The sequence below is a fragment of the Hydractinia symbiolongicarpus genome, chromosome 3, assembly GCF_029227915.1.
Source record: "Hydractinia symbiolongicarpus strain clone_291-10 chromosome 3, HSymV2.1, whole genome shotgun sequence".
Taxonomy (NCBI): Eukaryota; Metazoa; Cnidaria; class Hydrozoa; order Anthoathecata; family Hydractiniidae; genus Hydractinia; species Hydractinia symbiolongicarpus.
The window spans coordinates 22,517,892-22,531,646 of record NC_079877.1 but is presented as its reverse complement, the minus strand read 5'-3'; the positions used below and the strand labels follow the sequence as shown (position 1 = coordinate 22,531,646).

The 13,755-nt window shown below is 32.7% G+C and overlaps 2 protein-coding genes across 2 annotated transcripts; one reads left to right on the top strand and one right to left on the bottom strand.

The window, feature by feature from the left end:
• Positions 1 to 7,908: 7,908 nt before the first annotated feature.
• LOC130636235 (tyramine receptor Ser-2-like) lies at positions 7,909 to 9,058 on the top strand. The gene has a single exon (XM_057445891.1). The coding sequence runs from the start codon at positions 8,044 to 8,046 to the stop codon at positions 8,911 to 8,913; it is 870 nt and encodes a 289-aa protein (XP_057301874.1). The 5' UTR covers positions 7,909 to 8,043; the 3' UTR covers positions 8,914 to 9,058.
• Positions 9,059 to 10,930: 1,872 nt separating this feature from the next.
• Positions 10,931 to 13,278, bottom strand: LOC130636234 (cannabinoid receptor 2-like). The gene has a single exon (XM_057445890.1). The coding sequence runs from the start codon at positions 12,901 to 12,903 to the stop codon at positions 11,977 to 11,979; it is 927 nt and encodes a 308-aa protein (XP_057301873.1). The 5' UTR covers positions 12,904 to 13,278; the 3' UTR covers positions 10,931 to 11,976.
• Positions 13,279 to 13,755: the final 477 nt, after the last annotated feature.

The window sequence follows — 13,755 nt, the reverse complement described above, 5'->3', positions numbered from 1 at the left end:
CATGCGGACATAATCCGGCTGTCCCGGTTGTAAACAGGCCGTTTTCGCAATCTGGGCAGAACATTACCACATGCTCCATTTCTTGGAAATGTCGTACGCGACAAAGGCGCGATGCTGGTTCAACAAATCGTTGGGCAAGTTTTTTCAGGACGCACGTCTCTGCGGTACATTCCAATCCAATAAGGTGATTAAAAATTTTTAGTAGCTAGCCATCTAGCACCTGAGAGTGAAATAATCAGTTTTATTATTGTAGGTGTTGGATTCAAAAATAACCTCGAAATGGTTTTCCAGATGCAAATGTTTTGCTGATTTGTTTGATTTTGTCATATCTACCAGGAGCAGGTATGTTTGGTATATTTTAGGCAATAAGTTGTCCATCAGGCACCATGAAACCAGGAATGTATGCCCTTTTTAGTTAAATGAAATAATAAAAATGACATATTCAGAGATGCCAACCCTACTGATATGTTTGGGGGTGTAATTTTTAGAATAGAGACTCCCTGAGACGCGACCTTCTACCAAGGGGAAAAATTGGGAATTTAAGACTTCTAGATTGGCGGAAAATACCATTCCCGTATTTCTCAAAATCTTGCTGTCACACATTTCGTGAATTTTGTAATTCTTCCATCAATGCACAGTCAATACAGAGGAAGCGAATTCAGTTTGACAATCTGCGCAGGGAGAAAGGGCGAGAATGAAAACACGAAATTACATTTATTAATTTTAAATATATTTAATAATTATAGAAACCATGCTATCTCGGGTAGCGAAAAAAAGAAACACTATTTACCTTTGTTTTAAACCATGTGCATTAAATTTTAATTTCTTCATTGTTCTTTATCACGAATAGCCACCATTGAAATATTTCGTAATCTGTTTTTAATTTGCGGGTGCAATGAAAATATTATTCTACTAGTTATTTAAACCCGTGGAATAATCCACTTAAATTTATTTTATTCGTTCGTTTTAAACGAAATCTCGTGGAGATATCCACTCAAAAACATTTAAAATTATTCTATGTTTCTTATCACAAAATCATTTGTTGTCAGTTTCATTTTAAAGAGGCAAACAATTAAAACTTTTAAACGAAATTGACAACTATAATAACAACGTTAATTGGCTGTGACTTTACTCATATAACAATTTATAACAAAGCTCCCGTCACAGTAAATTTAAATTCGCATGCAATAAAATTCCTAACTAATGAAATCACTTTAATTTATCACATGATTTGTTTTAGCCAAACAGCGAAATTCATTGTTCTTTTCGTCAAAACGTTTTGTTGTTAATTCCATTCAACCGGGAATAAATAAAACCAATATGTTTTTCATATAACAGTAGACAATAGACACGTGCTTAAGGGAATAATAAAAATTGACTTTTGTGTAATAAAGTTTACATAATTACACAAAGGTTTTTATGAGAACAATAAAATAAATTAACCGTGACTTTTTTAAAACAAAAATTTTAAATCAATTTCAAAAAGCACACAAAAGACAGAATAAAAATAAAAGTTTAGCAAAAGTGACATGTTACCGCGGCTGTTTCTTTAGAAAAAACAACACATCCACTTTGCCTGTTACAGACACACGGAACTGGCGTATTATTATAGAGATTTAAAACGTATTCTTCAAAGTCATAAAGCGAGTAAGAAATGAAATACGTTATATGACTTTAGACTTTCTAATCGTAACTTCCACCAAGTATTATTCTAAATGTAGATGAAACTGCTGGATGCCGGCGATTCTATCTATAAGTTTTTAGTCGGGCGAGGATACTATGATTGCTGGGGTCACCCACTCGATGCGGGTGAGTTCACATATCGGCTTATTTAACCATTGCATAAAACAGGAGCTTGGAATGCAATATAAATTTTTCTCGGAATGGTTCAGTATTTTTTTTAAGTATGGTGAATGTAACGCAAATGTAATACATCAATGTAATACATCAATGTCAACATGGGCGAGTGAATGTTACTATAGCCCTGGGTTAACCCAAGAAATGCGAGGGAGATTGGGAATATGGCACAATGTGAGGGCTGTTGAATGTGAGGGAGTTGTCTGGTAGAGCACGGACCTTAATTGGGTCTGCGTAGCTCAAAATTATAATTAAATACTCCATGCCATGGCATATCTCTCGATATCTGTGAGGCTAGCCATGTAAAATATGCACATCTCTATAATAATAGCCGTCGTCTGTCTGTCTCTGCGCGGACCCCCCGCTGAGTTAGAAAACGATGTTACGGAAACACGAATATCAAATGCGATATATTTTTATCCGCTTTGTTGCGACGGGTAAATATAAAGGACGGGCGAACCCGTGGATTTTTCCACGGGCAACGACTAGTATGTATTATAAAGAGCAAGTTGTACTAAGTTCAGCACAGCTTTCAAGGTCATGTTTTAATAGATATATGAAAAATACTATTACTAATGTTATGTAAATAATTTGATAATCATTTACATATCAGGTCAATCTATATATTTAGTACAGGCTACACTTTATCATAAACCTTCTTTTCAATTTCCTAACATTTAATTAACCGTGTGGTCAACATCATTTTTTTTTCTGACAATATCCACCAAAGTTTCAAATGCTTTCCCCAAATCCAGTACTTTTTACTTTTTCAAATATTTTTGCTGGAATTGAATTGCAACAGATTGTATCAATAGGCCTTCCATGCATGAACCAAAGCTAAATTGCTATGCCCACTATTTTTTTTTAATTTCTAGCTAAATTATATTCCAAGAAAAAAACTTCCACATGTCTAGCAGATTAAGCATAATTGCTCCAAAGGCAAATATTACATATATATTTTAGCAAAACCTGTAGTAAAATTAATACACCTTCAGTCTGTCCACATAAATAAAATAAAATATTTTTGTGTCAATATTCTTGTTACATACAATAAGGAATTTATATCTAGGAACTTTAGTTACATGACCAAAAGTTGTGTGAAAATGAGTTTGCAATATTTAGGCATGGTCTAAATAGTAACTTAATGACATCATATTAATTTAAAAATATTTGAATTTGAAACTTTTAGTCTTTTGTTTGTTACCCATAAGGTTTGAATATTGAAGATAATACCCCTTAAGTTATTAATATTTAAAGTATAGCACTTTCACCTAAAATTTAGAAAAAAATGTGACAAAAATCGATTTAACGCCATTCACTTATCATCACAATGTTTGATAAATTTGTTTGTTTTTGATGACTGACCCCTTGTTAGAATCATAATACATTGTGCTAGAACATACTGCTCCTATATGACAAAAAGAGAAAGTCACAAAAAAATTACAACTCAAATTTCATTTCTTGCTCTTAAATCATATTCATTTGAAACTCGCTTGCAAATTATATTTAATCACTGTCTGGTGTCTCTACAACCACAATTATAATTATTGTTGTTGTTGTTGTTCTGTGTGGTAGTTATTCCAGCAATCATTGTCTTTTGTCTCAAGTTTTTTCAGGTATTTGTTAATTGTATACTTTCAACAAGTGTGATAAAATTGCCATTTTTTTACAACTCGCATTAGAATGTGTAAAAATATAGGTAGTACAGGAAAAAAGCCTGGTAGTATTTGTGTTTTCTAAAAGCTATACTATTTGTGACCAACATTTAAACTGATTTTTCAGCCTGATTGGTTAGCACTGTGATATTTTGCAGAGCAGAATATACAAAGCAGCTCCATATACTCCCCCTCTACAAGTGAAAGCGACTCTTTTAAAAACTACTTGTACCATGGCATAAAACTTAAGGAGGGGGTTGAAAAGTACGTCAAATTTACTTGTCATCTTACTAAGATTTTTTGTGACGGAATACCTTTCTGATGGCAAATCATAAAATAATATAATCATAACAAAATTGCTGTCATTAGCATTAAATTTAGACTGTTTTTAGCATTCACAGGCTAGACCTTTTTTTCATCCTCTCGTCGAGCTCCATGTGTTGCTACAAGTAGTTTTTCCAATGGAGCCATGAAATTTAAAAATTTTACTCATACAGGGGAGAGCACATTATGTTGCTTTTTAAATATTCTGGTCTGCAAAATATCACGGTTTCAACCAATCAGGCTAAAACCATTCCGAATCTGGGTCACCTGGCTCTTATAAAAAAACGAGAAAAATTTGAAGTTACACCTAGGGTTTTTATGTCAAAGTATTTAAACTGTTCACTCCAAATCTTGTCGAGACAATTCATCTTATTTTTCGAAGAACCAATCTGATACGAGACAAATCGCTTCCGTTTCTCAACATCATTGGTCATTTCTCCCAACTGAGAATCGCGTTGAAAATTTACAAAGTACTTAAAAAGGGGTAATTTCAATAATGGTATCAACTGGCGACACATTGTTGATGATCATTGTGATGCAAGCGAGAACGGTAAAAGTCAATTCTTCAAAAAAGAAATGGTTTCAGTGATTTGAAACAAGCAGCGCGGAATCCTGATCGCATTTTTTAAGGATGATAACGCAATTATTTTATAATCCTCTTTCATTTAGCCAATTGGATTCGACAAATCTAATGGCGGCATGAGAAATATTAATCCTTACTGTTTTCGAGTTGTTTTTAGCAGCGACAACTTCTTTATTGTTTATTGCTTATCCAACCAGGAAGTAGTTGGTGTAAGGAGATTTGCGTCTTTTTGAATAATTGTGGCTGTTGATAGGTGAAAGTAGTAGATAAATTCATCGGGATGTATCGAAGTGTGATGGTTTAGTACTCTGTAAAAAAGGTTAGTGTTTTTGGTTTTACCAGTTGCAATTTTGTCCTGCTCTGTTTATGTAAACAGGATAAATAGGGAAGCATTTAGTATTTATAGAATCCATGTGAAACTTTAGGAGGATAATTATAGTTGTGGTATGTTCCATACTTGGTAGATATTTTTAAGATTGTTTTGACTGTGTGATGTCTTATTCGTTGTAATCTTTGCGCAAACATTTTGAAAGTTGGTTGAAATAAGTAAAATTTCGAGTTTTGTTTTAAATTTGCGTCCAAAAAAGAAATATAAATATCTTTTATGTACATTGAATATTTTAACAAAAGTTGACACAAATACAATAATTTTGTTCATAAAGCCATAAATAGTTTTTAAATTTGGTTGATATTTTGTTTCAAATGTAGTTTTATTACAATGACATTTGGGATAAACGAGACAATCACTTCTTTTGCCTAACCATAATATTTGAAACATGCAAAACTCGTTATACTATTTGTTAAACTTTTTGAATATCTTACCAATGTATTAGTTTTGTCCTACTTTTTTATAGTTACGTATTTAGAGATTTTAAATTTTAAAACCACGTTTTTAAGTAATATTTTAGAGAATTTTTATTTGAAAGAAAATGTAAGCATTCGGAGAAACTAATTTACTTAAAAAAGATTTGTTTATGTGAAGAATTAAAGCTATTTATGGAGATGAATGGGGATGTAAAATTTTTTTCTGTTATTGTAGAATTTCTATACTAGTTGTATCAACAAGTTTAATTGATGCTTATTGAACTATTTATTTGTTTTCCCTGTGTCAACGAGGCTGTAGTTCTTTAAAAACATTCACGAAACACGTATATGAGATAGGCTTTACCGCACAAGAATAAATAATTCAAAGACGTGATTTTATAGGGTGGATGTGCTTGGGGTCGAGAGAATTGCTTGAGGGGATTATATCGGGTACTCTGGATAACCTGGAAGTTTAGCTGTAATAAAATCTGGAAAAAACTAATAATTGAGACAAAAAATGTTTGTTATTGTAAGAGCTACTTTGATAATGTCATGTTCTACCTGCTAAAATACCGGCATCCGATTATACAACTATCATTGACACCAACTTTTTTTTTATGCCGCTATATAGGGAAAAGGGGGAGGAGGTACAAAATTGAATGATTTTGGAAATTCACGAAATTAGGAAGCAGACATCAACATAAAAGTGTACAAAACTGAAATGTTACAACAAAAGAATAAACAATATTTGCGGCCGGTGTAGACGGACCTTTAGCATAACCTGTCGCTCTGCTAATATTCATGTCATGCGTGAAGTAAATGGAGAAGTCGAACAATGAAAAACGTAGACAGTGACTAGGATGGTTATTCATAAGAAGAAAACATTAGGTTTAGGTAGACAGACTTTATACTTCACATGAGTTATTATAATTTGTCTCTATAAAATAATTCCCTTGAACACCATATGTTTCTCCATGAAGATATAATATAACTTTTATGATTTCTCACGCTTTAGTAACGTATCTAACTGACAAAAATAAGAACAAGCATTACTTAGATAAACCGAACGAGCAAGTAAACAATTTAAACATGTGTCAGTAAGGGTATTGAAGACCTTCCCATTTCCCATTCACGTTTTCTCTCAAAAAAGACACTTATATGGGAACACGAATGCCATTTTGTCCCCTCCATTCTCAAGTTGGTCATCCAACGTTCGTTATACAAATACTTGATAATCTACTCACGCCAAGCTCTTGAAGAGCGTACTCAAAGGTGTACAAACAGAGATGACACGTAATTCGACATGACAACGGCACATAGTTAAAATTGGTTTTCAATGGGTTTACAACAGAAGAAAAACACCAGTACAACTATAACGTAGCCATTGCCAACAAGCCTTTAATCTTTTGAAAGATTTTTTATGAAATTTTTATGATAGCCACCGGTTTTCATAACAAATCTTTACCGAGATGCAAGTTTCAATACACTAAATGCTGAAAGCTTAAGTTTCATCGTAAAATACAAAGAAGTGAAGAAAGTAAATTTTTCCTTTAAAAAACTACGCCTCGGCGCCCTCCAGACGCATTTTATTTTACCATTGCATGAAATTTGCCTGTGTAGAAAAACATCAACAAGGAGTTTTCTCATAATTTTGGATGACAGTGCATAATTTTTTGGATGGTCTCTTAAACGTATGTAGTTTTCAAGAATTACTTAACGAACATTGCATTTTCAAAAATAAGTTTTTATTACCTACTACTTAACGTTAGGGTTGACAATTATTTCTCAACCTCGTTCCAAAGGTCCACTTTTGTCTTTCTTAAATTGTCATTGTATGTATTCTTTTCAAATTAGTCTTATATTCGAAGGTTTGCGTTTTAATCATAGAGTTGTAGATTCCTAGAAGAAGATGAACATCCGCTTGTGTTACACGGATGATGATGAGTGACAAAAATAAACGAAGAAACATCACCCTAATAATTTCTTTATATACTGATAAAATCTAAAATCTAAAACCTGTATTTCTATAAAGAGATAATGACGACTACATATAACATCCGAAAATTTTAGTGTTCTCATCCCCAGGAATTTTTTAAGTTTTCTACATCTGGGTGTGTCCAACTGTGAAAAACCTAACATGGGAACAAGGTTGTTTAGTTAGCAGATTTAAAAGAAAATAATAAAGTAAAAAGAACATTTTATTTTATGTTTTATTGTCACCATGTTTGTTGTTTCTCCATAACCAACGTCTATTTTGCTTTAGTTTCTGAAAAACTGGTTGCGTGTTTTCAGGGTAAATACTTTAGCATAAGATTTATAATTTTTAATAATAAATACGTCCTTTTCATTAATTTTAATCGTATATTTAATTTTGTTAGTATAATGTAATTAAGATGTTTACATAGAAATCTTTCTGTAGCCGTTTAATAATTTTATGTTCTGCACTTGATGGGTGGAGTCAACAAAGTTTACAGATCACAAATATCTGATAAAAAATATTTAAAAAATCACACAGTGAGTCAATTCCATTCATCTTCAATAAAACATAGTTCGTGACATTAGTTGATTTAATATGTTATTTAACTTAAACAATAATATATATTTGTTCTACATCAAGCCCGTAATTTTAATATTAAAAAAAATTCTATTTCAGAGAAATAATAATATTAAATACACAATAGACTACTAACACAGAACAACATCTGCTCAGAGTGTTAGTGAAAAAAACTCAGTCCCAATTAGAATGAATGTTTACTTGCTTTTAAGTAAGGGAAATAAATTCTTTATGTTCTATACTGGATTATTTTCGCTAACTTCAGAATGGCGGATAATGCTACGAAAGTGATCCAATGTCCAATTAGGCAAAATAAGATTCTTACGTCATCGCAAGCAAGAATTCATCTCGTTGTTGCCACTGCGATCACAATAGCATGTGTAGTTGTTGTTATTATTGTCAACATGTTGTTTATCGTGGCTACTAAGATAAACAAGTCAATCCGACGCTCAGTAAACAACCTGTATGTACTTTTATCGGTTTCAGATTTACTTCTCGGCTTAACATTTCTTCCGATCAATGCAGTGCTTCTGCCAGGGTATTACAATGCAACATTGAATTGCAATGTACTGCAACTAAGATCAGTGTCATCTCATATATTTGCTACAACATCCATTTCAGCGATTGCTTGCATAACTGCAGAAATATACCTAGCTGTACACCAACCTTTAAATCATGCTGCCAGGATCAGAAAAAACAGAATGTGTCGTATCCTAGTTTCCATATGGATTGTATGTATCTCATTCGCAATGATAGCAAACTATGGTTATGATAAGTTGTATGAAGCTTATAAACTTTCTGCAGCTTTTTATGGAGTCGCTGTGTTAGCTCTGATGATCTTTTGTCAAGTGAAGATAGAAATGTACCTTCGGAGTCATCAAACTGTGTCAAACTGTCGCAACAAGAAAGCAACAAGAATTGTCAGACTTACCTTGATAGCTTATCTTTTCTGTTACTTGCCAACGGGTGTAAATCATTTTTATTCTGGCACGGTGGGTGATACAGCTTTCACTGAAACGTTTATCGATCCATGGTGTTATTTTTTGATCGTATTTAACGCTGTGCTAGATACGTTTATTTACGGATTTCGTTCAAAGAATGTAAGGAAGGTAATAAACAGACCATTTTCAACGTAAAGAGGATAATTGCTTTGAATCAAAATACTATTTGTAAATATAGTACACCAGTATTAGTGTACTTGCACAATTATGAAATCAATAGTTCGGTTGTTCATTAGTATCTTATTCAAAATTAGATGCTTCAATTGGTCTGAAGTCGTAAGCTATCTCCTTCCATCGCTCTCCTCTCTCCCTATTCCCTTTTTTTTATAAAATGTCAATATTTTACTTTTCAGTTAAAATTTCTGCAAAATGACTGTTTTTAACATAAAGAGATTATATTGATTTCTGCCGGCCAAGGAATTCTGACTTTTGCTTTCTTGGAAGCTAATAGAAAGAGGCTGAAGTTACTTGCAAGAAACAGTCGGCTCGGTTCCTGTTTGGAACACGCGGATATTTTTGGATGCAAAATAGAATATTCGGTTGTGGTTGTTGACTCTTTTCATGTGAAAAATAATGTATATATCTTTTTAACTAACTAGCCAGGTTATATGTTTGCTTACAAGGTAAAAGCTAGCTATAGTTATATAAAGTGATTTATGTTTATGTAGTTAGCGACCACAATGGAAAGTGGGCTCTTCTGGAGTGCTTGGCTAAACAAAACTCTAGAATTTCTCCGTAACAAGAACAGCCTTATGTAAGGATCAAACCCAGTCAGCTGCTTTGTGCCCCTGTGCTTAACATCGCGATATGAAGTCTTGGTGCAGCCTGGCCACACAAACCCTCTTTAAAAATAATTAAAACTTTTAAACTTGAACATCAAAGTATGATCTGCAAAAATATTTTCATATCATACTCCTAAACCTGATAATAAAAAGTCGTAAAATAGTAATAAGGCTAGAGTGTGTGGCCGGCAATGTAACTAGCTATATTTTATTTGTTATCATTTGCATTCATTTGTTATTTTCTTTTCATTTTTTTTCGATTTTCAGTATTTTGATGAACGTCATGGTTAAAATCACCACTTCCCCTCGAAACATCGAAATAACGTTTCTTTGAAAAAGTCAATATTTGACTCTTGCCTGATTAGATACCGTGTTTAAGCGAAGTCTTTAATGTAAAAAAATTATTAATTTTTGGTAAATTCTAAAAAATAATCATCCGCTTGTGCAAAAACACATGCAAAGTCGCATGACGCTGTCGCTAACCGCAGCTATATCATTTTGGTACAAGTTTAAGATTTTCTTTTTGTCTTGATTTTGCGAGAAGTCTCAACGTCTTCTCCGAGACTACGCAAAAATATATGGGTTACTAGAAATTCTTTTTTGGGGATTTGTTAAAAAGGATCCCTGTTATTGCATGGCCACCCAATAATTCTGTCAATGGTGCACTGAAAAAAGTTCCTGTAGTTTTCAAAAAGTTTGGCTCTTTTAAAAAAGCATCCAATGTACTATGTACGATTACTCTATTACCCTGCATCTCTGTTATTCCTGCTTCTAATAAACCCGCCATTGCTATTTAAAAATATTCCAGTCTCCACAATCATTTGGTATGTAGGATTGCTGTGCATTACTTTTAAGGCGATTTGGTCTTGCTAACTAGACCAGTTTTAGGCGAGCAAGCCTGATTAAAAAGGTCATGAAAGATGTTTATGTTTCACAGAGCGTTTTAAAGTGACTTCCAATTACAACATTCCTTTCAAATATCCAATCAATCGAAGTGCTATAAAAACTATATGAAACAAAAATGTCAACAAAGCGAGCCAGCCGTAACTAACCTGGTATGATTAAACCCTTAATCATAAAACTGATAAAATATTGAACTACTTGGAACTTGAATATGTTCAAAAGTATTGGATGTTGTTATTTTTTTATGAAGTTTGTAAAATACTAGTCTTTCTCTTGGTAGTAAGTATTTGCTGTATAGTATGTAATTAGAAGATGGTTTGTTACTAAGACAATTGAGATTTCGATTCCAGTACATATTTTGCGTTATTGTTCGTTTAATAGTTTTCCAGGTTTTTTTAATTGAAATTCTGTTTTAATAAAAACATCCCAGTGGGCCCTTCAACGTTGAAAAGACGTTGAATTTAGGGTTGCGACGTCGCCACCAGAATTCAACGTTGAATTAACGTTGAATAAATGTTGTTTGCCCGCTGGGCATACCCTTTGGCTCCATCACAAAAACATCATGAGATTAAAATTTGGAGAAAAAAAAGAGAGCAATAGGATGTGAATTATTTTGCAACTCTCGTGATCTGTTTTTCATGTAAAATTTGTGAGAAATTAAATTCATATTGGTGCGATTGTGACGCAGTTCACAATTGTTGGAATTTGCATAACAAGAACAAAATGATGCTGAATTTTGAAGTAGTGTAGGTTGAAAAGGTTCGAAAAAAAAAGAACAGCGAGCCTTGTGTCAGCAGATTTCATTGGTTCTCATAAAAGAGGATGTAATGTTGATAGGGGAGATGGGTTGAGGAGGCGACCGTTTCCTCATAAAAATATTAAACGCTAAAAAGGTGAACTCATTTTCGATGTATAATTCTAAAATGTAACGAGCATTCCAGGCAATCTAGAGGTATGAAATTTCAAATATTTCAGCATCATGGGGCTATTTTAGTTACATAATATATACAAAAAAACCTTTAAACTACCAATTTGAAAACAAATGGATGTGTTTTTCACAATTATATAATCAATCCTATTGTTCACTGGTTGTCAAACACACGTAAACATGAGCTCTATACCTTCCTCTCTCCGTCCTAATTTCTTTAAAATTTTCGATATTGTATTTTGCATTTTACAATTTCTGCAAAATGACAGTGAAAGAAGAAGCAAAAAAAGTCACATGCTGAAAATTAGTAATTTATTTTCCCCAAATATTGAAAGTTTTTCCATAGGTTTCAATCAGAAGAATTACGATTATATTTTTTGTGTTACCAAATTGTTTATATATCTCTTTTTATGCTGTGAGAAAACGAATTACAAATATTTACATTTCACAACTCAACATATTAAAAATGGCGAGCATGGATTTCTGTTTATTTATTCACATTATTTATTTATCTTTACATTTGTTTTCATTTTTGCATTTTTCACATATTTGATTACATTGATGGATTCTCTCACACACACAACATTATAATTCTGTTGTTGCTCGAATTTTTGTAGATTTATAATGTATTTGGCTTCCTTCTTCCCAAGTGTTATCACGCGGTGCTATTCCAACTAACTTCTTTAAACACAACTTCAAGTTTGGCGTTCTAAAGTAGTATATAATAGGATTAACAACGCTATTCAACAAACACAAAGCCATTTGAATGATATATCCCACTGCCACTTCACTTCTTGGTTTGTTTTTATCCAAGATAGATGTCATCAAGTGGACATTGACAGGTAAAACCATCAACATGAAACAACTTAAAATAATTACAACAGTTCTGCCAGCTCGTAACCGTCTTCCTTTTGATTTTTTGGTCATTATTTTATCAGTCTGTAGTTTACCATGTTTATGCAGCGCCCATATGATCAAAATATAACAACCGCTCATAACAGTAAGAGAGATGACAAGCAAGATGATGACAGCTGCATAATATAAACTTTCTGTCTCACCTACTACCTTTAAAAAAGGTATTAAAAAAGGTATGAACCAACAGAAGAAAATAAAAATGTTACTTTTCCGAATAGTCATGTTGTAGTCTTGTAACTTTGTCAGATGTAAGTATCTATCGTAGCTTATCAATCCAAGTGTGAACACGGATGCACCTATAAAAAATGTTGACAAAAAACGCCGAAGCATCTCCAGTCTACAGTGTGTTGATAGTTCTTCTTTTAAAAGCTGTGCCACAAACACTGGTGCAAGAATGGATGAAGCCAGGAAATCAGATGTGGCTAAAGAAGACAAAATTCTATTTGACATTCGATGCAAGGGTTTAAATTTGTACAATGTAAATAACACCAAGAAATTTTCCACCGTTCCAAAAACAGAAATCACTCCAAACAAAACTCCGAATGCATATTTCCAAACATTTGATGGTAAGTCATACAGGGGTGTTTTACAATCCATAGTTAAATTATTTCTTTAAGGAACTAATTTGAAACGCAATAACTTGATCTTTAATCTATATTTTGCATAAAATGTTTATTTAAAGGTTTCATTTGCTCGTGTATGATATTTTTCTCACTCGAGCACTTATGTTTTGTGCAAATAAGTTATACAAATATTACACTCAAAGATTTCTAATGGATTTGAAATAAGAGCAAATACATTAGTCTCTCATCACACCTCCTTTTTTAAAGATAGAAAAGCTGAGTATATAACAGATACAAGTTGAGACAAGTTTGTGAAAAATTTCTTTTGTCACATAATTTTAAAATGGAGACAATGGAGGGCCTATATATTGACTAAGAAAATCACACCGTGCTTGGGGCTGCGCTAGAAAATCTTTTGAATGTGAGAACCTTTTTTGCTGATTTTGATATTTTACTGTGTTTAAAAAGAGTGCATGGCATGGTTCGTTTCATAACTTCTTTCATGTTTTTTCTGACCTAATTACGTCATTTAAAATAAAAACTAAAAAGTAGCAAAAACGAAATTTCATTTTTGCAATTTTAGGAAAATATCAAGCGAATATAAAGCTTAATACAATTTTTAGAAAATAATTTCCCAATATTATTACGATTTCGAGATGATTCTTTACGTCTTATGAACTTCAAATGACAATTTACGAACTCAAATATTTATGATTTCGAAATGAACAGTTGCGCTTCTCATAAAAAAGTTATGTTCTCAATTAGTATGTTGAAATAAAAATTTGAAAATAAAAGGTTAACTTCCAGTAACTGGAACACCGGATAACTCGAACTTTCAGTATCTCAAACCATTTTCTTGGTTCCCTTGAACTTTTGTCAATACCTT